The sequence below is a fragment of the Myzus persicae genome, unplaced genomic scaffold (genome assembly GCF_001856785.1).
Source record: "Myzus persicae strain clone G006 unplaced genomic scaffold, MPER_G0061.0, whole genome shotgun sequence".
NCBI lineage: Eukaryota > Metazoa > Arthropoda > Insecta > Hemiptera > Aphididae > Myzus > Myzus persicae.
The window spans coordinates 266,277-292,481 of record NW_019101570.1 but is presented as its reverse complement, the minus strand read 5'-3'; the positions used below and the strand labels follow the sequence as shown (position 1 = coordinate 292,481).

General features: G+C 29.0%; 1 protein-coding gene across 4 annotated transcripts in view; it reads left to right on the top strand.

Annotated features, from left to right (window-relative positions):
• LOC111029740 (myosin-IIIb-like) overlaps nucleotides 1–23,873 on the top strand; it is a 35,699-nt gene extending 11,826 nt beyond the window's left edge. The window contains exons 1-20 of one of the 4 annotated variants that reach the window (XM_022308883.1): nucleotides 2,115–2,401; nucleotides 15,335–15,640; nucleotides 16,477–16,644; nucleotides 16,764–16,880; nucleotides 16,956–17,144; nucleotides 17,652–17,854; nucleotides 17,918–18,062; nucleotides 18,127–18,319; nucleotides 18,397–18,604; nucleotides 18,672–18,816; nucleotides 18,895–19,045; nucleotides 19,118–19,353; nucleotides 19,428–19,720; nucleotides 19,825–19,990; nucleotides 20,068–20,355; nucleotides 20,417–20,497; nucleotides 20,577–20,672; nucleotides 22,705–22,775; nucleotides 22,844–22,915; nucleotides 23,013–23,870. In XM_022308883.1, coding sequence (XP_022164575.1) covers nucleotides 15,455–15,640; nucleotides 16,477–16,644; nucleotides 16,764–16,880; nucleotides 16,956–17,144; nucleotides 17,652–17,854; nucleotides 17,918–18,062; nucleotides 18,127–18,319; nucleotides 18,397–18,604; nucleotides 18,672–18,816; nucleotides 18,895–19,045; nucleotides 19,118–19,353; nucleotides 19,428–19,720; nucleotides 19,825–19,990; nucleotides 20,068–20,355; nucleotides 20,417–20,497; nucleotides 20,577–20,672; nucleotides 22,705–22,775; nucleotides 22,844–22,915; nucleotides 23,013–23,157 — 3,153 coding nt within the window. In that variant the 5' untranslated portion in view covers nucleotides 2,115–2,401; nucleotides 15,335–15,454 and the 3' untranslated portion in view covers nucleotides 23,158–23,870. Of the gene's footprint in view, nucleotides 1–2,114; nucleotides 2,402–15,334; nucleotides 15,641–16,476; nucleotides 16,645–16,763; nucleotides 16,881–16,955; nucleotides 17,145–17,651; nucleotides 17,855–17,917; nucleotides 18,063–18,126; nucleotides 18,320–18,396; nucleotides 18,605–18,671; nucleotides 18,817–18,894; nucleotides 19,046–19,117; nucleotides 19,354–19,427; nucleotides 19,721–19,824; nucleotides 19,991–20,067; nucleotides 20,356–20,416; nucleotides 20,498–20,576; nucleotides 20,673–22,704; nucleotides 22,776–22,843; nucleotides 22,916–23,012 lie in introns of those variants that run through there. The other 3 variants (XM_022308880.1, XM_022308882.1, XM_022308881.1) reach the window with 3 other exon arrangements.
• Nucleotides 23,874–26,205: the final 2,332 nt, after the last annotated feature.

The window sequence follows — 26,205 nt, the reverse complement described above, 5'->3', positions numbered from 1 at the left end:
TATTTTTATATAATTAATAGGTCACTATTTTATTAAAATGTTAAAGCTTAATTAATTTGCCAGTTGCCACCAACAAAAATCGTGTTATTTATTTCGTCTCTCAAAAGTATAATGTTCCAAATATCTCAATTTCCACATTTCTCATATTGATTAATCGGAAATGACAAATATTAATGACCTACGTTTAGATTTTACTAAGTACGTGGTTTTGTTATAAGCCGGAAGCCCGGAACTGACTTAAGCATATCAAATTTCCATTCATGATTTACTTTTCTTAATTAAAATAGCTGTACATGTACTATACTTTGCATAACGCCAAATAAATTATTCTTATACTTATTAAGATGTGCTTTGATTGTATATATCTACAAATAATTGTTCAGTATTTTCAAGTTGTACCTATAACAGTTATTGTTGTATATCTACTTTAATATTGCACACAATATCATTTACTATTTCCTGTACACGATATACCGTACCAAAAATAAAAGTTAAGATGGTAATTCAAAAGTAAGGGTAAAGTTAAAAAGTGAGGGTAAAGCTAAAAAAAAATTTCATTACGTATTTCATCAGATGTGTTGACAACTGTTGCTGTTTTTAAAAATCCTGTTTAAGTTATGCGGCTTGGTGGACATTTCTACAATAACTAAATTTCTCTAATAGGTATTCAAGGTTTTTAAAAAAAGGCTACCTAAGTAATGTACGCTTCCATAGCCCTCCCTCCACTCCATTATTTATAACTTATGATATACTATACATCTGTTAAATTTCACTCCTGTTGTTGGCATTGTCGAGATTGTTCTTACTGTATGTATAGTATGTACACTTAATAGAATAACACGAGTGAAATTGAACAAAAAGCTTATTTTTTATTGATTTCTGTCAAGAAAGTCTCCGTGCATATGGCACTAAATTATAATTAATTATTTTTATCATACGTCTAGTCGATAATGATTTAAAATACTAATCACACACAGATACACTTTTGGCCGTATCCATAAATTACAGTTGCTCTAGTTTTCGCTCTACTAAGTAATAACAATACACACATACGTGACATTTTTATATTATATATAATAGCTGGTAATAACTAATAAGTAATATCATTGATGAATGGTTATATAAATACTATAATATTTATTTATAATACTAGCTGTATTAGCCTACTTCTCCGTGGTTAAAATGAATCTATCTTTCTATCATTTTACTTCAGTTGAATGTATAATATAAACTCAATTACTGTGATTAATTTTATGATTTTCCACTTTTTAACTCCGGACTGAAGTTTGATGTAAACAAAAAAAAAAATGGAGACAGATTCAACGAATGCTTAAAGGCTAACGTAAATCCAATATAGTTAAGATTGTTATTTATCTTTTATGTGTTTACTTAAAAAAATATGTACAGAATTGACAAAGTAAATCATGGTTGAAAATCATAGTCATCATCGTAATTGTGTTCATTTAATTATTTGATTTTAATTTTGTTTTTACATATAATATATATTTTTAAAATCATGTATAAGTATACCTTATTTCTACTAATTATTATAGTAATATCTGTAACCAATGGCAACCGTTTATTTAAGTAAAAAAATATTTGGTTTTCATTAGCCAAAACCCAAATCTTGTGTGAACCACCCTATATCAGGGATTGAAAAAAAAACAAGCTTTCTTTTATTGAAAAATATGGTCCAGCAGTTTTTGAGTCTATAGAGGGCATAAATGAATTAATATAATATATATATATTATATGTATAGATATACAATAGTAAATAAATATAATGACGACGAAGACTGTTAAATTAAAGGGAGGGTACAGCAGTAGGTAATGCTGACTACCAACCAGTTACCAATTACGAAAAGTTCGCTTGGTGGTGGTGAACGGAAATGCCGCGGCTGTGTTTCACGATCGAAACTGGTCATCGTGTCTCCTCCCGTCTGTTTCGATGGCGGAAAATTATAAGAGTAAATAAAATTATATCCGCGTGCGTGCGTTATTCCGTTTTGCTGAGAAATCGGTATAGAACATCATCGCCTCCGGACGACTGGTTTTCGCTACCAACATGCGTTTCTTTTTCTTCGATGCCGACCGCAGTCGATGAGAATAATGATATTATTATCGCACAGTCGTCCACCGCGTACACTGGTCGTTGCGACTGAAGTCTGTCGCCAAGTTTCAATAAACAATATATTCGTATAAAATATCTTTGTTGCTTATTAGTTATTATATTTTTCTACATAGAATATCATTGTTGTTCTTAATATTTTATTCGTCGTGTTAAAATCTCATGGTTGTGTTTGTGTGAATGTGATTTGTCCCGTGCTGTGTATCTCTGTGGATTACATCATCAATATTATCGTCTTCCGTCTGTCTCGTAAGATCTTCAAGGTTCCAAGGGGTAAAAACTAAAAAGCATATATCATAAGTCATAACCGTAAAATATATAATATTATTGTTTTTTTTGTTTGTTTTTATCATCGTAATTATTTTTTTTTTTAATAACAAAGGAAAAAGCATTTTTTTAAAGATAATATATTACCTATATTAATTTGTAAATACTATGATGATTTTAAACAACCCTTATAAATTATTTCTAATAATAAACATAATATATTACTAATTAGTCACGTCCTATGAAATGTATTGTTGTATTGTAATTATATACATATCAAATTATGCACGTTTTGAGAATTTTACCATATTGTGCTTAAATGTGCCTAAATAAGAAAATATTTGTATGTTTATTTAATATTGCTATATACTTATATACGACATTTCGACATCGTAATAGCAGTATTGTTAATAAAATTTAATCAGCAATTTAAATTGTATGTATAGTGAACAATAATTTCATGGAAACTGAACATTAGCATTATATAATATGAACATAACATGTTTTTTTTTTTTAATTTTTTTTTAACTTTAAAGTTTTCTTGGCAATCATCATCTAAACTTATGTATATAAAATTAAATATTTTCTAACATTTGAAAATTGGATCGCAATATGTGGTATAAATAATTGGAACTAAGGATTAAAGTGTAAAAATTTTAGCAATACGAACAATTACAAAGAAAAAAAAACATGTGTAAATAAGTATATACAATAATTACAATAAAAGTAGCTATTTCTGAATTATGACGTCTTGGGGACGACCGCGTTGGAGTCTACGGTTGTTTGGGTGGGTATTCAGCCCGTAATGAAGTGGGACCACTTGCTTTTTTTAGTTGGCTGAAGAATCCAACAGAAAGTTTCTCGATGTATTTTTTTATCGTTGGTAACTTAAAATCTTGGTGCAGTGCCTCGTTTCGCACAAACCATGGAGCATTTGATATTACACATTGGACTTTCGATTGTAGGACTTGGATTTTGTTTATATGAATTGTAGCGCATTGACCCCAAACCGCTGCAGTGGCATATAAGATTGGGGGACGAATGATTTGTTTATATAATAGACAACAGTAATGAGCACATACAGCTCAATCAAGTTTGACGGTTAATTAGTGAATAAAGCATTTTTAAACGTTGCTAACCTTGCTGTAGTTTGGAAGATATGTGAGGGTTCCATGTAAGTTTTCTATCTAATATTACTCCAAGATATTTGATATTATGATACCAAGATATATTTTGACTGTTGAACTTTAGAGTGTCATAGTTATAACGGGTCTACGCAGCGTGAATAGAACTGCCGAGCTTTTCGATGGATTGAGAATAATTTTCCAAGTTTGTGCCCATTTTTGAATCTCATCGAGATGAGTTTGGATATTTTCTGTTACCTTTTCTATTTTATCAGAACTAGAATATATGAAGCTATCGTCCGTGTACAGTGCTATTTCCGTGTTAAATGTTATGGGGAAATCGGATATTTATAAGTTGAAAAATATTGGGGATAGTTTTGATCCTTGTGGTTCACCTGCATTAATTTTTTTGATATCTGAATAACATGTTATGATTGATATATTAAGGATGAATTACCATAATTTATGTTCCATTTACATTAAAAGGATTTTTTACTTTTTTCATCTTCTAATATTAAACTTATGATTTTAACAGACCTTTTACCTTAACTGGCATAGGTCTGTAAAGTTGTCACCCTTCCCACATATAGTTCAACTCAATGAAAATTATGTATTTGACCCGTTTCCCTTGTAACCATATACACCGTACTGCAGTATACACAATATAGTGTACCTATAGTACATAATAATATAGTATACATTAGTAATTGTGTGCGTGTATTATATATCGCGTATTGTGTATTGTGTACAGTTACGTAGTGAACTTAAGTAACTGGAGTGGTTAGAAGGGTAACCATTAAAATTGTTATCAAACACCTAAGTCAGCTCCTTATCAGTTATAACTAATCAATATCATCCATTGAAAAGTCATCAGCCCCTGATTGTATCCCTTAAACACCTTTGCATACCAGTTTAGTACCGTTTTATACCAATTATACTTATCTCAGGATCGTGACACGTTTCCACCAAAAATTCACTCGTAAGGTATATGTACCCTTTTTACCCACCAACACCCGTTTCCACAAAAACAATTTCTAAACTATTAAAAGTTGCAATACCTACGGCTGTAGTATTTTTATTTAATATACTATAAAAACTGAAAAGCAGTATATTTTACATTTTAACAAATCATTTTTATAGCTATAATAATATAACTTTGTTGTGGTCCCAAACTTATGAATTTACCCGATACGTATACTCATCAATATATTTATAAACAGGTATATAATATACATCACATACACATATTATTATTTTATTACATAATCAATGGTATTTTGTGGTTTATTAAGTATATTTGACGTTGCATTATTATGTAATGTTATAATAAAAAAACTAAAACTAACCAATTCACGACTTTGGTATACGAGTATGGAGTTATTATTATCGCTTAATTATTCTTGAATTATAATTGTATAAAAATCATTTTCGTACAATTTAGTATACTTACATTTTTTCTGATAAACATTAATTTAATGTAATTGCTGTATTATAGATTTGTGTAATATAGAAATTATTTTTGTGAAAATGCGTACCTACCTCTCTACCTGAATTAATGTGACCCTGTAACACCCTGAAAATACATTCAAAATTAACAACACCCGATACCAATATAACCGGCATTTTTTTTCCAGAACATCTGAATTAACCGTATTAACCAGAATAATAACTATAATGAGCACCCTAAAGTTAACTTAAAATATTTATTCTTGTGTCTTAACGGTGGACTAATGATTAGATCCAGTATCAGAACCCTGAATAAATGATTCAAACCCGCCCGGCTGCTTCTTAAAATCTAAGAGACTTCTCTAGACTTCTCCCAAATATAAGTTCTCAGCGCCACTATTTGTAATATATACAATAACACTTTTTGATACCTATTAACTATCTGTGTTAATATATTTGGTAGGTACTTTTCCGTTACCTCGACTAATGCCTATGATAACCAGTTTTTTATAGATAAATAATGATTAAGTAAAAAAATTAAATTTAAAATTTAAAATTATAATTGTCAAACATATTTTCGTAAAAATTTGAATTATTTTGACATTGTTATTGTATGGAAAATATTATACATAGGTACGGATAAGTACAATATGTATAATGTATTATTAATTCGAATTTTAGCCTAACCTAGAAATTCATATTGAATATAATTTTTGTTTAACACTGATACTCACCGTTATTTTTTTTTTGAATATTTATAACATGATGGTTGTAAAATAGCTGGTCTAGATACTAAACCTACTAAAGTAGCCTTATTTTAGCCTTAAGGCTAGGTAATTAAGATAAGGTCCACCGGTTATTTTAATAATTCATCAGATAAGATTAATTTTTGGATAATATACAGACAGTTTTTACGCTTTATGGTTTGATAATTTTTGCGTAATTGTATATATTTGACCGGCTTAACCCAAAAATTGTACTCTCTTATAATTCATGCAAACTTTGGACTGAAGAAAGTTAATACAAAAACAATACTCTTCCGTAAAAATTAAACATAAAACACTACTTATTTATTAAATTGGATACTATCAGACTATCTTATAAAATATAAATAATTATTAATAATTCATATTTATAAAATTATAAAAATACTATGCTATTAATTTGTTTTAATAATGTTTACTTATTTACATAGTTAATAATTTTACTAAATTAAACGTTAATGTTATATCAATCAGTCTTTAAACGAACAAATTCTCACCAACTATTTTCTATTATAGGTAGTATTTTTTTTTTAATGTCTAATTCATATAACTTTCTGTCTACTATTTTATTTTTCAAATTAAAAAAAAATATATTAATATGTTCTGTGTATTTAATTTTGTATTTAAAATTACAACTTTATTATGTAGATATCATTGTACAAATACATTTTCTTTTTAAAAACCTTCCTATTAAATGTAATTCTCATTTCATTTTTACGTCCTCTATAAGCCAATCAACATTTCAAAACATTTCTTTAATTTTAATTGGAAAGCGTACTTTATCGAATTGTATATTATATATTTATGTGTTTATCGTTATAAACCACGTCGTAGTCTATAACACAATAAATACTGTAACTTTATCATAGTATATTAATATTATATTTATATAATAATTCTTGACTAAACTTTTTTGACTATAGTTAAATAATATCTTTTGTTTTTGTTTTGTAGGTAAATACATTTTTAAAACATTATTTAGGTTACTAGAATAATAAAATTATGTCCGTGCGGTGACGGACCATTTAATTTCAAAGTATGCTAAAAATACACCGGAAAATAAAAACTAAGCATTAAAACTTTCTCTGGTTACTGTGTTTAAATCCAGAACTAAGTTAATAATATACAAATGTATTTATCAACATAAACATTATAATACATTTGTAATTATTGTAGTCGGCCTGTTTATAAATTATCACTATTATTATTAAATATAAAATATGATTTACTCATTTCCAGACGTTCTAACTTATATGTCAAAATATAAAAATAAAATTAATAAGACTGATATGGTGATATAAAACATTTTATGTTACTAATTAATTATCTATGAACTATAGTTTTGAAAAATTATTTCATAAAGTAACTAATTGTTCGTGAAACGTGTCTTACCAACTAGTTATTATAATATTACATCAAGACTTAAAGGTTGATTGAAAACCAGATTTATTTATTTTTCTGATCGTATTTGTATTAAAAGGTTAGTTTTTTTTTATTTAATAAAATCATTTATTAATATTTATACAAATAATTACACCAGGTATAATATATTAAGGCCAAACAAAGCTTTAGTTAAAGGTAACATTATATTGTATAATTAATATAATTCCTCTATGCCTAATTACAATTAATAAATAAATACCTATGATAAAACTAGTTTACATAAAATATTTAAAAATATAGATAATAGTTCACATGAAATATAATGATATATTATATTTATTGACATAAATAATCGTCTACGTTAATATTTAGAGAATTAAACGATTTAGCTCCTTTAAAATCAATACATTTTTGGCCCTTATTTTTAAATCATATAGCATGTTTTATTACACTTTTTAAATAAATTCTCTGCAAGGAAACTTTTTAGAATATACGAAGTTAAAAATGTTGTACACAAAATACTTAAAGATAGCAAGTATACTAAGTTCTTTGTAATTTTCTTTCTCGGAACCAGCTCTATTTTTTTTTTTATTAGTTCGTGGTTTATAAGTCATAATTATATCTCATATAATTTTGTTTGCTTGATCCAATTTAAACTGTTCATGAATTACAAAATATTTTTGAAGGATCTTTATTGACTACTTATAATATTGTTATTTATCTAAGTATGAGATTAGCAATGTATAATAAATAAATCTATCATAACATTTTAAAATATAAGTATTAATTATTTCGGTACATTATTAGGACTATTTTGTTTTAAAAAAATATTCATAATAAAAACATTATAATTTATAATTAATTAAAGTTTGAAAAATCAAATTATAATATTATGTTTATTTATAAAATATTTTCTCATTCTCCTTTTTCTTATTATAGGCAGCATAGCTATTTAAAAAATAATATTACTAAAAACGTAAGTACTTAATAGTTTTCTTTAGAAGTAATTATATTTGTAAAAATCATTAATAACTATATTATACATCATAATATAATACTATCATATTGCATCGTGTTAATAATTTAATCATAAAGAAAGTATACATCCTCATAGTATTGGTACAACATTTAAAAATAATGAATTCATCAACCATCGTTATTTAGTACTTAATTGTATAAGCTATATAACGAAATAATGTGTAATATTATTTACTATATTCACTATCGATTTTTTCATCTCTTCGCAAACTACGTGATTCCTAAAACAAGTCAAATCCTTATATAAATTGAATGTATAATCATGATGATTATCTCACATTGTACACGAATAAAAAAAAATATATGTATAATATTGTAAACTGACAACAGCCAATTCCTTCCCAAAAATAACTAATTTTCTGGTCAGCAAGATTATTTTTTTAAATACAACAATGAACAATTTTGATGTGTATCGAATTTCATCGTCGAATTATAATCATAGTATCTATCGCGGTGCTAAAAGAGCAGAAATAAACTATTTTAACGATCGTCTTTATATTGGTAAATTGTGAAACACAACATTTATTATGTTAATGACTTGTGTATTTTTATGTTTCCGTACAACACGATTAAATTGTTGATTTTTGGTTACTGGTTAGGGTGGTTTTTTTTAATGATTTCTCTATTTAAAAAAAAAATGAATAATAAATAAGTAACAATAATTATTCATATACGTGTATTAATGATAATTTTTTAATACGTACTCTGCTCACTTATAAGTTGTATTCACTATTCAATATTGTCAAATGGCAATCAACAATATCACTGAATTCACAAAAGGAAACGGTGATTTCTTAGAATTTACTTAAATAGTGAAAGTTGAATAACCCTTCAAAAAAAAAAAAATCGGAAATTGTTAATTTTCCATTTGGGGCTCAAACAATTTACTGCGATATTGTCATCTTTCTTAGTACATTCCTCGAGCTTTAGACGTATTTCATACCATATATATTCATATGACCTATTAACCAAGTGAATAAAAATCTTCTTGATAATAATGACATTCATTATTATCTTTTGGTTTGAAATGAGTTATGATTTATGCTAAAAAAAAACCAGAACTTATATTAGAAAAAATAATTTAATTGCATACCTACCAACTTGTACTGTGTACATTTTAGAATATAAACAAACTTGTTTTTCTGCGTTTTGTCTTTATTAAAAATGAAATAAAACGATGTTTATTCATTTTTTTTAGTGCTATACAGACTTTGAAGCCTTTTGCTTGCTTCCGCCAAACTTCTTCATCCATTCCGGTCTGTTGCATCATCCAATCGCCTTGACTCTCGTCGGTGTCTGAATTTACTTCTTCATCCAATCTGACCACCTCTGGCAATGTATTCCCTTGATCGGTATTTTTTGTTGGGTTCTGATCAGAGCATTTCGATTAAGAGTTTTACCAGCACACCAAACATGGCGTACCCATTCCATTAATTTTGCATTTTGGAGCAATTTGATATTTGGCTTTTTATATAACCTTTCTAGATCATCATTTTTTAATCTCTTTTTTTTTCTTCCAAATGTCTCTTCTCTTCGCCCGGGAGTAGCGTAGCTAGGATTTTTCTTAGGGTTATGATAATGGTCTAATAATATGTTTACACAGAGTTTTAACTAAGATCTCCCATAAGTTAAGTATACTGATACCAAAGATTTATTTTAGGTTTTGGTTCCTATACGGCTCTACAATTTTATATTTGCATTGTTACTTTCATAGATCATGGAAACAATTTTTTAATTCTCTTAAAATTGAAGGTTTTGTGAAGACAACCCTATGTGTTGTGTTGAACATTACTATCGGTCGTAAATAATAGGAGGTTTACTATTTCGGTTTATCTTTTGTAGTTTTAGAGACAGTAGTCTAAAGCTGAGTAACTTTTTTATGGCAAAATTTGCTTTTTACACTATACATATTTTTTAATTGGATTTCATTATGCCTGTTATTTTCAATATTTATGTTGACTCATAAATATTTAAATTCGTGAATACTTACAAAACAATATTATATATTTAAATGCCTTTTATGTTTACTAATCTGTTTTCAAAATGTTGATAACAAAAACAGAAAACGGTGCACCAAGAGTTAAATGTTTTCAAAGAAAAATAAATGGCTACATAACATAATATAAAGTTTTAATTGTATGACCAATAATGCAGAGGGGGGTTGAATATGTACCGACACTCCTCCGTGCCTACGTGTATTTGAATGGTCGACTTGCGATCAAGCCCGCGTGCCGAAGAAACCGTTATAATTATTCACTATATTATGCGCTCGGTCGTTTCGTTTTCCATTCCATTTGGTACTCATGGCTGTTGCGTTTCGCTGGGGTCGTCAACTTCATTTTCACTAACTCCCTCCTGCCTTGGATAACAATAATCACAATACAATACTTATCATCTATTATAGTACAATATAAATACCTAAGTTATCGCCGGTGAATTATTTGCCGACCCACAGCCGTATATAACACAGCGGGCTGCGGTGGTAGCTGTTCTCTAGTCGTTGCGTAAGTCGTTGTAGAGTTAAAAGTAGAGAAAATACAGGAATAAGTCAAAATAAAAAAAAACTCGTCAGTCGCAGAGGGAAAAAAAGAAATCTGCCGGTCCGTCCTAAACACGAAGGTATAATATACTATAATTGGTTTCCTAATATTTTTCGGGTTTCGCTGCTAATATATTATTAAGACGTGGCCGTCAGTGAGAGGGTCAATCGTGGCCAAACTATATACATATATTTATTCGCTGTAGACGTTATGGTATGAACACGATAGTCGAGAGTTCCGACTGCAGTAGAGATGTCAAGTTATAATTTAGCTCCTATATGTTATATAGCTTCGCATAAAACGTATTATGTATTATACTATTCATTTAATATTATAATATTCTGATATTCATATCGTCCTAGCTATCATCGTTTGCAGCGTAGAATATGATAGGTACGACCAGTTTTGCCGACGATTAATACCCACAGGGGACGGGACCGGTGCAGCGGAAGCAGCGCTGTACCGCCTCGCGCAACGCCTCGGCGGCTGTCTGGTATTCACGTACATAATTTTCAAAATCAAAATTGTTTCTGCTGTTTCAGTTCCTACTTTCGACAACGGTCGTTTACATGTTTCTCGACGGTATAATATTATATGTATACAGACACATATTATGACTTGTAGGCGAACTGCAAATTGCAGCGGCAGCGAGAGACGTGTATTTTGTTCTTTACCGCTGTAAAAATAACATACATCTTCCATGATTCATATCGCGTGCGTGCCGTCCAATTATTTGAATATCAACTGCAGTGCAGTTCTCTCGAACCTGTCTGATAGGATAATTGAGTGAAAATTGCTCATCGCTTTCGCGGACCGGCTGATGCAAGTGTGTATATAGCATAGGAACACCTATATTATAAATTATAATAATATGCAGCATAGTATACACAATAAAATATAATAATATTATTAACAATATATCGCCGTCCTCCGTATATAATCGACCGTGAATAACTACTACTGTCAGCACACAAGATTCCCTCGAAAATCGAATGAAAAGATTCGTGGCGCGTTTACCGCAAGTACCTATAAATAGGTAGGTCATGTACGCAATACTACGATTATTTGCTTGTGCGTGTTACTTCGTTGTCGAATTCTTCCGTGTATACCTAAGTATAAGTGTATAACGGTAATACTGTATGTCTGTATACCTATACCTACTTAATGTAAACTAATTTTTGATAAGAAAAAATCACTGCAATAATATGCTAAAATAACCTAAACTAATCGTACACATTTTATAGTAAAATGTTATGAAAAACAATTAAATTAATAAAATAAGTACATAAATAGGTATAACAATTTTCAACATTTATAATGTACATATTGCTTGTTTTTTTGTACCAGATATTCGGACATCTCTGTTTCCTTATACAGTTGCAGATTATTTGGATTATTACTCCCAATACCTAATCTATTAAATTATCGTCCCGTAGTCTTTGCGATTTTTTCTTGTCTTCCAAACTCTCTGAATGACTAAGAGTCGTAGGTATGATGTTTTCGGTAAAATGTCATACGAGTACCAACAGTTGCGTCCAATAGTATTCCGCAAAGTCACCAACGTCTTTTAAAACGCCCATGACATAATTATCTTTAAAACTATTACGTACCCATACACAGCTACTAACAAAAAATTCTTCAAATCTTAATTTACCTATGAGTTATGACAATATGACATTTGTCCTAAATAACCAACTTTTATCGTCTGGTATCCCTCCAGTTCGGAACATGGTGAACTGCGACAATATTAACATTTTGCTATAAACAGTCGAAATTAACTTCCATAAAACAGATATAACACAATACTCCAACTTTATGATAGCTTACCAATCTATTAAATTGCAATGCACGTAATTATTGCTATCTACTTACTCGTATATAAATAAACAATGATAAAATTACCTGATATTTGGTTAAAGTTGGTATAAATTGGTGATCTCAAGGATAATGGAGTCCAGCTGTAACAGATATAGTACCGGTATAGATCTAATAGTATATCCTTATATAGGTATACATATATGATAAATATCATTTGTTTTTTAACGAAGTTAAGATACATACCTTTTTTTGTCGCCAATTAAATATCGACTATTTAGAAAAAGGTTCATCTTGTCATGATTTACTTAACTACAACACACTCTAGTATTCTCGTCAATAACTCATTATCGTCAAATGTGGGCATCAATACATCATTAGCGCTCGAGATACCTTATGATTTAGATTTTAGAGAAACTCACGTGTACTTATAAACGCCGCGTAAAATGGTGCACTGACCGGTTTTGAAATATGTTACAGGTGTAAGATAGATTTTTTTCATTAATTAAAAATTAATTAATACCATACGTTGCTGATCATTAGAACGGCGACTTAAATGTAGGTGAACAACCTCTATATTGTTATTAAACTGTATACTTACAGGCATACATTGATTCCAATTGGCCACTGAAATGAAATATATTCATAGATCTATATACTAGAAAAATTGTAATATTTATTATTTATAACTCACTTCACAATTAAAATGAATGAACACCAACAAATCATTGGCAATCTTGTAAATGTAGACACTTTGATAATATAATAATATAATATTATAATTCACTGCAATATTAAAACTATAACGAAACTAAACGTGAACTTTTAAACTTAAATTTACTTTGTTAATGTATTATGCACTTGTAAGAGTGTAAGACGAAGACAAAAAATGTATGTGTTAATCTTCTTAATATTGTAATTCCGTCGTCAAGTCGTAATCGGTTGAGGGTGTTTTTGAACGTTGTTTAAACTACTCCCCAAACTATTTTGACATCTTTAAGAACAATCTCTAAAATTGTTAAAATAGGTCGATTAGTTTTTGAGTATATTATATAAGCTACAAACATACATTCATTTTGATAAATACATAGATTATATAAAAGCCGCAAGTACGTTTTTACTCGCTTCAAGCTGGAAAATCTTTGCTCTTGCACTGGCAATGTGCAAAATAATTTTTAAGACAAAATAAATATTTGGATTAATATATTTATCACAACTACCCATGTCTAATGTTTCTAATATACTTTTTACTTGAACATTTTCATTTCCTATTTTTAATTCCTACATTCTTAGCTCAGCTGCCGTAACATTTCGATCTATGACTGACGAATAAAACTTCATAAACTTTTTAAAATTTCATCATTAACTGACATCATCGTGGACATTGTGGGCTCCTGACCCACAGCGTCGCATCACCTACCCGCACTGTTAGTTCGTTTTAGTTTAGTGTTATTTTTGACATTTTTTTCTTTTTTCTCGTCTCTTAACGGTTGTAGCTTGATGTTAAATAACCTTTAGCAAGCATTGGGCTATGAAATGCAAAAAATATTTTTTAAACCTGACTGGTAGTTTCAGAGATTAGCAGCGTGTTAAAAAAAAAAAACAAACTATTCAGCTTAATTATATTATACTATTTAATATCTTTAGTGTACAGTATAGTATAGGTAGTATAGATAATGCATATTGTTTAATTAAGTAAGTATGTAACTTTCTATAAACGCGAAAATCATAATTTAATCATTTAATTATTATTAAATGTGTGTATAGATTGTTTACAGTATTTTTATAAATTATTAAAATGCAATGCGTCTTCTGTGGGTAGGCTTGATTTATCTTAAAGTTTTTAAACCAAAAACAAAAATTTGGTGAATTATAAATTAGTCGGTGAGTTAACAATGAAAAGAGAAATAATAGAAAGCATTATATTTTTGCATGGATTATTTCGATATTTATTAAGACGTTATCGGTACAGCCATGCAACACTATACTTCCTTTAATTTAATTTGAATATATGTTTAGTTTGTAAAATGATGATCAGCAAATAAATAAGCAGTTTTTTTACGCGCTGTCGTATAACTATTAGAAAATTCAACTTCGGAGATTATAATATTTAATACAAACTTAATTCGAAGAGATCGTCGCGCGTCGTGTCAAACTAATAATTCTTAATCAAATTTCACTTTTATGTACACATTCCCCTTAAACAGTGTACACAATATGTTTACTATTAATTATTAATGCTGTAATCAATAATCTTGAATTAATTAGATGTTTAGGTGTATAGACAACTGCATATTGTATAATGTATAAAATGTGATCATGCAGTATAGTGTATATTATATTACTTTAATATTGCATATAATTAACACCATGGATTTTTAACCTTTTTATTCAACATTCTCCAAAATATCATCAAAAATATCAAATATTCTGCTAGAAATATATATGATTGGAATCGTAATATATTTAACAATATTTTTTCGGAATCGCGTGTTTACTTAGAAATTTAATTTCAAGGAAAAAGTATATTATTGGGTTATGGTATAGATATGTGGTTCCGAAATACTTACTGCCTAAACAAATATTTTTCTGATAATATACGTTTCTGAAAAAATACTGTTCCAAAAAAGTCAAATGTCAATATGTACAGATCTATAGATAAATACAATTAATAAAAAATATTTCCCGAAATGTCATGTTCCTAACAATTTTTTTCAACAGAATATAGCTGTCCTGTTGGTCTTGTATCATCTGTTTTGACTTACCAATAATAATAATGTCGAAGCGTGGATATAATAATAATAATAAATCGCTTGATTTATTTTCCAGGTGATCGCTTGCGAACAACAACGGGATTCTTCCTACGACAGTAGATGTGATGTGTGGTCGTTGGGCATAACGGCTATAGAATTAGCTACTGGAGATCCTCCGCTCAGTGGATTGCATCCGATGAGGGCTTTATTTCAAATACCCCGGGAACCGCCACCTGTCTTGCCGTTGTCGGCTCGACCGGATGCTCCCAAATTGACGCATTTCGTTGCTAGATGTCTGATCAAAGATTTCGAACAGCGGCCGACCACCGCCATACTCATACACGACCCTTTCGTCGTTCACGGGTCAAAGTGCATCCACAGGGTACGTGCCGTGTGATACATTTCAATCATTTCATTACCTATATTATATATGTTGGTATATATATATATTATAAAGAATGTTTATTAATTGGAAAAATCATGCAGAGACTCAAATTTCATGATGTAGAGTGTGAATATTTCTTTACAATTTTTTTTAATGCATTAATTCCATACGACTGTGTAATGCACATGTCTAATTAACAGGAAAAAAATAAGAGAGTACGGAAATGTGCATCATGTACTACCTAACTCCTATACCTGCGTAAGACATTTAGTGTTTTCAGTTATGGCGTTTAGGTACACACATATTGTAAAACTTATACTTTTATTTTACATCAACATGATAAAAAATTGCACTAAAATATTTGCACTAGGCCTTTAACTAGGGTTACTGCCTTTCAAATTAATTAACATACTGTATACCTAATGTATAATATTATATATTAATAGTTGATCCTGTACGGCATTGTCCGTGACAAATTAAATAACGCCAGTGAATTTACCCCGTCTTAAATTCCATTAAATGTAAGCCACACATATTTTGAACACAGTCATTTGGGAGTTTTAAAATCATATTTCACTAAATAATTTACAACAAAAAAAATGGTTATTATTTAAAACGGAAGTTTTATTGTCATAAGACACTCTTTAAGTATAATTAAAAATTCTAAAACTCAAAATTTTAATTAATTGATCATTGGAGGAAAAAATGGGGGAGCATGCTCGGTGAATCCCTTGTATATGAACATAATTTAAATCAATAAATCTCATTATTTAATCATATTTTTTCGTGGTTATAAAATATTTTTCTATTTACATATGCCTATGTATCTACAGGTACGCGAAGAACTCAGAGCTGAAATACGATATCAAAGAGAAGTCAGTGGTAGAGTGCAAAAGCATCCTGACGTGACCACTAAACATGGTAAACTAAAAAGTAAACGCAAAAATCCTCCCACGACCATTTATGTTGATGACTTAGCCGCGCTAGACAGTCTGTCGGAGGTATAGTACATTACATTATGTAGAGTATAGTATTCACTATATTATATTATTAATTTGCCACACTTACTCGTTTTAATAAATATTAAATATGTTGTATCCTTTATAATATGTTCATCAAGGAGAGAATTGTCAATCAACTGAAAAAAAGATATCAGATGAATTTCATCTATACGTACATCGGAGACATCTTGTTGGCCATTAATCCCTTTACGCCGCTTCCGTTATACACGTCAGCGGTGAGTTATCAATATAACCGTACACATCATTAAATAATTAATATGGAAAAAGTATATAATATGAGTTCTATGCAGGAACAAAAGAAATACTGCAACCAAATGAGAGCAGCGTATCCACCTCACATATTTGCGATAGCCGATTCAGCATATCAGTTTATGCTCCATGAAAAGGCCAACCAATCCATAGTGATCAGTGGGGAAAGCGGTGCCGGAAAAACCGAATCTGGTAACCTGCTGCTCAAACAACTCGTGTACCTTGGAAAGGTGAGTCCAAATGTCCTATAGTTGTTGAACCATATAAACATGTGTAGTGTTTATTTCTCACTAGATTCTTGGAGAGATTTAAAAAATAAGGAAAAATAGTACATTTTTACTAACCTGGGAGTCTATATTATGTTTTCCAGATATTGGAGGGGGACTTGGTTGGGGCAGGGAGGACTAATGCCCTTAAACGTGTGACATAAAAAAGGTTAAGTTTAATATAAAAAAATTAGAAAGCTTTTAAAGTACAAAGATTGTCATAATTATTATTATAATATTATTTTTTTTTTAGTTTAGTTTGTATTTGATCACTTTCATTTAATGTAGATACAAACCTAATTGGTAAGGTACCAATATAATAATTTTAATGCTTAATCATAGGTACTTTTTTCTAATACTAAAACTAATAAATATGAAGAAGTCTTCTAAGCTTGTTTTAGGTTTTGAAATAAATTGTGTAGTCTCCAAAAAAATGTAAACTATTTGCTACTTAATATGTATTTATCACAGGCACCAAACAGAAATCTAGAACAAAGAATACTTCAGATGAACCCGATTATGGAAGCATTCGGAAATGCTAGAACTGGAATCAATAATAATTCTTCAAGATTTGGAAAATTTTTAGAGCTTAGCATGACCAAAAGTGGCCAATTGACAGGAGCTAGAGTGTCAGTTTATCTACTAGAACAGTCCAGAGTCATTCAACAAGCAAAGTAAATTTTCCATTTTTATCGTAACTTATAATATTTTTTAACATCTTGTTATTTCCCTTTCAGCAGAGAGAGTAATTTCCATGCTTTTTACTACATTTACGATGGATTGGAACACGATAAAAGACTCAAAGAGTTTCATTTAGATCGTGAGCTACGACAAATGCATAATTATCTTCCATCTGACCGTCAAGACAACAAAACAAAACAAGTTAGGATTTAGTTTTCTGTATAAGGAGATATTTTTATATTTTATTATGTATATTTTGTTTTAGAACAATGTGGATAAGTTTGCTCAACTGAAAAATGCTTTTGAACAAGTTGGTTTCAAGGACGAAGAAGTAAATTCTATATACTGCATTTTAGCAGCTATCTTGCACTTGGGTGATATAGAATTTGGTGAAATCATCACTGATAACAATACAGACAACAAAAGTACAGTTATCGATTTAACACCAATCCATAGAAGTAATTATATTTTATCATAAATTTGTGAAATAAACCTTTTAATTAACAAATTGTATACCTATGTATCTTTATTTTAGCCTCATGTTTGTTAGACATTGAAAGCTCAGACCTATTAGAATGTTTGAGTGTTAACAGTGTAGTAACAAGAGGTGAGATTATTCAAAGAAATAATTCTGTATCAGAAGCTGTAGCTACAAGAGACGCAATTGCCCGGGCTTTGTACAGTCGATTATTTGATTGGTTGGTTAACTCAATCAATAGCTTATTGTCTTTTTATAATACCAGGTAATTAAACTTGTCAGGAAATATTGAATAATAAGTAAGTAGATACATATATATCCTTTTTTTTCAGAGGAGAATACAATGTGATAGGAATACTTGATATTTTCGGTTTTGAAAATTTTACGTACAATTCCTTTGAACAACTTTGTATAAACATTGCTAATGAGCAACTTCAATATTTTTTTAACCAACATGTTTTTGCTTTGGAACAAGCTGTAAGTATAATATATTCAATTCCTATATAGTCATAATTACCAGTACAATTTTAACACTGTAAATGTATATATTATTAGGAATATGAATCAGAGGGTGTCCCTGTTCAACATGTTGGGTTTTGTGACAATAGACCTGTATTAGATATGCTTGTAAGTAGGCCAATGGGCTTACTGGCATTGCTTGACGAGGAAAGTCGTTTTCCTAGAGCAACAGATCGATCACTAGTCGGTAAGTTTTAATCTGTCAAATTTAAGATTTCAGTAAATAACTATAATGTTCTATATGATTTTTTATGTATAGAAAAATTCCATTGCAACATCAAATGTAATTATTATGTAAGGCCAAAATCAAATGCTTTACAATTTGAAGTGAAACATTTTGCTGGAAATGTTACTTACCAAGCATCAGGGATGCTTGAAAAGAATAGGCACCTGTTAGCTATAGAGGCCATTCAGGTATTAAGAAAATCCAGCAACAAAACTGTTCGAGCATTATTCCAAAGTCCGGTCACCAAAACTGGCAATCTTTATTCTCAAGTAATAACATTTATATTTTACTTTCACAATTTGTAACAATGTGAAGTAGATAAATAATATTCATCTAATTTCAGGACTCATCTACAGGGTTAGTTGGACTCGCTTCACAATCTCGAGGCCAACAAACTGCAGCAACATATTTTAGACATTCATTAGCTGAACTGTTAAATCGTATGGGCTGTAACAATTCCGGTATAAGTTTGCCCAGTTTTGTTCGTTGTATCAAACCAAATGATCAACGACAACCAAAACAATTTGATCCTCTTAAAGTTGTTGCACAATTGCGCTGCAGTGGAGTCATGGAAACAATTAGAATTAGACGAAATGGATACTCGCATAGGCTACTATTTAAAGATTTTATAAACAGGTATATTAATATATTATGCTTCTTGTACTAATTTTAATCATTACATTATAATGACTGTGAATATTAAAAATGATGTTAATTTGTTATTTATTTTCAATTTATAGGTATTCAATTTTAGGATTCCGATTATATGAGAAAGTTCCACCAACTAGAGATAATTGTAGACACTTATTGGTCAAGCTAAAATTAGATGGTTGGGCAATTGGAAAAACAAAAGTATTCTTAAAGTATTACCATATTGAACACTTGACCAAATTACATGAAAAACAAGTAAAGCACAATACATTTTTGATATTTTTCATTTATTGATACACTAAATAATGTATCTTGTTATTTGTTGTCCTTAGCTACATCACATAATATTTGTACAAAGTTGTGTTCGACGGTGGCTAGCAATGAAGCATTATAAGGAAGCTATGTTGGCTAAGCAAATGTCATGGGGAGCATTAACATTACAGAAACACACTAGAGGATGGCTTGCTAGACAAAAGAAAAAAAAATCAAAAGGAGAAATACCTGTTGGTGAAGTGGCCCCAATATATAGGCAGGAACCCAAAGAAAACGATCATCCAATCAAAAATCAAAATAAAGTGAGCCCAGTTATTGTAGCAGAAAATAAAAAAACCTATATCCAAGTAAGTAATACTAATATTGTAAATTTTGTTAATTATTATGATATCCATGTTATGTTTTCAGCAAAATGGTGTTAAGGTGTTGCCATGTAAAGTACAGCAAAAAGTAGAAAGAGAAAAGCATTTGATTGACTTCTCAAAAAATGTAAGTATTTGTTTAAATCTATTATGGTTATCATTTATTATTTTTGATACATAATAACATATGTCGTGGCTAATAAAAGGTTCACGCTCGCAACAAAGAATTCTACAAGTTCATTAAGAAAACAAACATATCTGTTTGCTTGAACAATTTGAAAGACTTTAATTCAACTGGTCAGGTACGCACTTGTACAATTTGATAGATAATTCAATTAGATGCATTTGATGCATGTAGAATGTGCGCAATTAGAAAAGTAGACTCAAGTCATTCATAACAAACAAATTATAATTGTACTGGCTATTTTGTGTAGGACTTAGCAAAATATAATAATAATTATAGTAATAACTTGTGTTTCATATAATATTAAGGATTTGTGAAAATGTATATTTGAAAGAGGTTAAAATATTCAACTTCAAAAACCTATTTAAGTTGATATAATACACATTGATATTACATTGAACTTATGGATTTGGCATTGTGTAAAGATCTGTCAGCTCACACAATTGATAACCATTACAAGAGAGAGACTCTTTGTTAACTTGGTCTAAAAGTGTATGTTCACTGTTTAGTAAAGACAGAAAATATGCCATATCCAGTTGCTAAAAGTCAATAATAATATAACATCTACTAATAAACAAAAAAAAAATGTTTTGTATATTTATCTTAGAAATTTGTATTTCTGTACAGGACTTTTCAACATGCTCACGACTTTTTTTCTTCAATAAAACAGTTATTCAAAATCTAATCTTTTAGTATATTTAAACATACCTAAAGACAATAATTTCATCACATTATTGAGATATTTTTATACTAATTAAGGAGTCTCCTGTGGATAAACAATCTTCTGTTTTTCTACTGTAAATTATCTAGTGGAAACATTTTTTGATATTTATGATGAATCAAATGAAAATCGAATGAGTAGTTTTTGAGTTATGTAACTTTCTGTACCAAGGAGATAATATGTCCATGATAGTGTATTTGGAAAATATAGGGGTTATAATGAATTAAAAATTGTAACTATTAACATTTGTAATTAGTCAAAATGGTGGTCCAAGTATAATAAATATTAGTTCCAATATTAGGTTTATTTTATATTTTTATAAAACTAATTTTTAATGGACAATTGTCCTAAGTATAAACATTTTAATAACTGAGAAACTAAACTCATTATTTTTAACTTGGTACATTTAAAATTTCCAAAAAAGAATCCACTAAATAATTTATAGTAAAAAAGAAAGAGGAATTGAAAAACCAAAGTTTGTATTGTCACAGGACAAGCCTTAAGAGTTAATGTTTAAATTGTACAAAAAATCTTAAAATTAGGTATTTAAGTATTAAAAATTATAAAAATTTTAATTTAATATTGAAGGAGAAAATAGGGTTAAGCATGCTTAGTGCGTAAATCACTCAATATTACTATATTTAATTTTTTTATCTACTTGAACTTTAGTTTCAAAAATTATGTTTAAACTATTATTTATTCATTAAAATTGGAAACAAAATATGAATAATACTGTTATAGAATACTGGTTACATCTGGTTTTTGATGCTAAAGGACGTTACAAATTATACAACTTTTTTTTTGCGAGTCTCACATTTGAATAGAAACTTGGAGTCCTTAGAAGAGTTTCAGTAGATTTAAGTTTGAACCTTAATATACTCAAAACTCTATATTATTCTTTATTTAAATATTTTTTTAAGTTAAATGTGGATTAATATTGGCAATATTGAATTGGTCATTAGCAACTTTTTAATCTCCTTATATTTTAATTAATTTTGTAATATATATCATGTAACTTATAAACCCATCTAGTCCAGTAGTACTTACACATATTTCAAAAATATTTTGTTGAGTAATTATTACCTTGTAAAGATATTACATGAGTCATCTTGATCACCTGACTGTAATTCTGTTTCATGAAATGTTTTTTTTTATTCAATTTACAGAATATGATTTTATCTACAATCAGGCACGTACACAAAACAAATTTTTTTTTTTTTGGGAGGGGTCATAAACAAATTGTCTCTGACGAGTTATTGTAGTTATTGATGATTGATATAAACAAATTACACAACTATTAATTTTTGATGGGAGTTGAACCCCTAAACCCCCCTCCCCTGTACATGTGCCTGTCTACAATACATTACTAACTGTTAATCATTAACGTTATTGATTTTTTAATTAAACAATTGTTTTTATTATCTTACAGAAGGGTTTGGTGCATAATGCCATTAAAAAGCTTGTGAGCGAAAATTACTGTAAATTCGACTCTGAAAACAGGTAAAATTATCATTAAAAAAACTAAATTTGTTGACTTTTATTTATACTTCAACCGTATGGTATTTTAGGTTGAACTCAATAAATGCAAAAGCAAATAACATCCAACCAGTAAATAAACCAAAATGGGTTTCCCCATTACGGTAAGTTAGCTATGTGTGATAACAAGAAAACATAGTGTTTATAATATTTATAAAATAATAATAATAAATCTTTTTTCCCCTTATTTATACCTCAAAGGTTAACTCCTCCCGACATTAATAGACTGCCAGAAGGGTTTGACTTCCGACAACTATTGAGGCCTACCCAGCATGCACCCACCGAATCCTTACGTAAAAGACTCGTACATAGATCTAGACCTGTAGCAGCCAACGCCAAAGGATAATACAACAACATTTACTATTTCTTATGAACAGTATTTACTACTTTTGAAATAGTTGAATTTATTTAATATTTATGTATTTATTATCTAAAAACAAAAACCATTTGAACTCTAATAGCCCAAACGTGGAAGAAAACTACTGTTTTTATTCTATTTTTATTTTTTTTATCTTAAAGACAAAAAGAAAATATATTTTTATAGTTCCTGTTAAGTCTAATAATCGAACCAAAAATATGTATTTTATTTATCAAATTAATGGATTTTGTCTAATATTAAGGTGTACTTGTAAGATTTTTTATTAGTATTTCAACAATGTTCCTTAAGAAACTTTTTGGTGTTTCTGAAATTCTTAAAAGAGCCCAATGTAGTTATAATTGTGAATCACTTATTAACTTTGCATAACATATTATTTTATACTTTTGCCTATATTTTTTTTCACACCATTTATTATTAGTCAGTTAGGATATTCTGTGTTATAATGGAATGAAATCCGTCTTATATAACATTCTCATTATGATAAAACATTGGTGTGTTGTTGTTATTATAGCTATTTTATATTTTTAATTTATTTATTATTTAGATTCTATGGTATCAAAATAAAAAAACTGTTTTTATTATTATAATATAACACTATAAATACATTTTTTTTTATGTATAGTTTACATTTAAACATGCAATTAAAGTGATATTGTTAAATTTAATTAAATTGATTATTTTCTTGACAACTTATCGTGTATTAGATTTTGTTTTAACAGGTATCAAAAGGCTAGTTCTAATATTCACTTGCAAAACTAAAAAACGGAAGAAAAAAAATATATGTATATTAAATCACTCGAAGGAAGAGAAGGTGATGTGTGTTGGCTTTATAACTGTTAAATTCCATCAACAAAGTTTTGAATGTCCAAAAAATATCATAACAAAAATAAATCACATTTTTAATTAGGAGAAAAGCTAGTGTTTAAATTCTGGGTAAAAATTTGTAAATTTCAATAAATATGATGAACCTTAACAAATAATTAAAAGTATCATACATTTCATATTAACGATATTATCTATTTATCTAGTAGACATTTCAAAAATAGATAATCAACATTTGATGACAAACATGTAAGCCAAATAAAAATACCATCAAAGAGAACCAAACCCCGATATTTAAGAGTTAGATAATAATGTTGCTCCACTAATAAATTATATACATATACAAATAATTATAATAACAGTGGTACCTAATGTCCTAATAGTAATAAAAGTAATTAATATATTATGGTCATACAATACCTAACTATAATATTACTAACAATATAATACAAAATAACAATAAACCGACATACAAACATGTAGCAAATATTTTGTACACAACTATAATTTTAGGAAAAAAATAATAAGGTTAAACCCAAGACCAACCAGAATATCATAATATAAGCTGTAGAATTCATTTTTTTTTAGATATTTGTTTAAAAAAAACTATGAATGAGTGAGTTACTCGTTACATTATGTTTTCAGTTTTCACAATATTATTCACCTATAGTTCAATACTATATAGTCCAATCTATAAATATGCAATTGAATCTGTTCAAACACTTAAAAGTCTTACATTGAGTGGGTTATTGTAAAAGGGAGCAGAAAACTTTCGGTTTCGAAAAAAATGTATACTTACAATTATTATACAACTAAGTGTTTCATTTTCGAGGTACATAGAGGTTAAATATCTGTTAATTGTTATTATCATTATTCTATGAACAAGGTGTTTCGTAACACGTATTATAAAAAGATAAAGCAAAATCCTAGTTGTTTAGGGCTCACTTATTTAATGAATATCACTAGGCTAGGGAATAAAATATGTGTCTACTTAACTTGCTTAATATTTTTTTATTAATTTAAATGTTTTCCATTGGTTACCTACAGTTTTACAGAATAATTATAAAATAATTATTTTGATTGTATTGTAATCTGTCATTTAGGCTAACAAAGATTTCTTTCAAAATTCTGAAAAATTTTAATTTTAAAAGAGGTTCCTTTTTGATTAAAAGAAGTTTATATTATCACAGGATCATCCTCATGAGGTTCAAAAGTATGGTCTTCAAATGTATTTAAAAATTCAAAAAATTTAAATTTGAATATATGTACAATTTTAGAATATAAAAATTGGATGAACATGCTTAAAAAATCACGGCAAAATGCATGGCTTACCTACTAAATATATCCTTTACTGATTTTGACAATTTGTGGAAGGTTATGAAAATAATATGACTATAATAATATTCAGCCAGAATAGGCTACACTCATCTCACACACTCCTTCCTTAACTCCAAAGAACCTGCCCCAGCATGCAAGGAAAACCTTTCCATCGATCACATTGTCACCTGATGTTCAAAATACACCGAAGCACGGACAATATTTCTCTCCGACAAGCGTTCAACGAAGAAAACATAGATCTTATTCAAATAACATTTGATCCAATGAATATTTGTTCCAAAAACGAATTGGGACAAATGTCTATTGGAACCTATTAGATCATACATATATCGGATATGATCTAAGCATCCCCGGATCCGGTGAACGGCCACCTAGATCCCCATCCAAATATATCCCCAAGATCAGCTAAATGACCCAACGGGATCTAGTTGACAGGAGATCTAAGTAACCATAGGAAACTAGTTGGCACTGTCCTAGTTGGGGATCTAAATTACTCATTTTCCATTTAGATCACCCTTGATCTACTAGATCCCCCATTTGTGATGGCAATCTATAATAATATTATAAGTTAAACTAAAATTATTTTGTACTTTGTACTACATTAATTTAATTTAATTTATTGTTTTTTTTTCTTTAAGAAGTCATTAATTTAATTTTAATATGTATCATAATATTTGGTATGTAATACCTGTCTTCATATTAATATAAATATATAATAGTTATTCGTAAGCAGTGTCGGCCTGGTTCTAAAGGGCCCAGGCAGGATTTTATTTGGAAGGGCCCGAAGCCCCCAAGTCCCAACCCCCATATTACAAAATGTATTTATTATAATTAAATTAAATAAATCTTAAATAT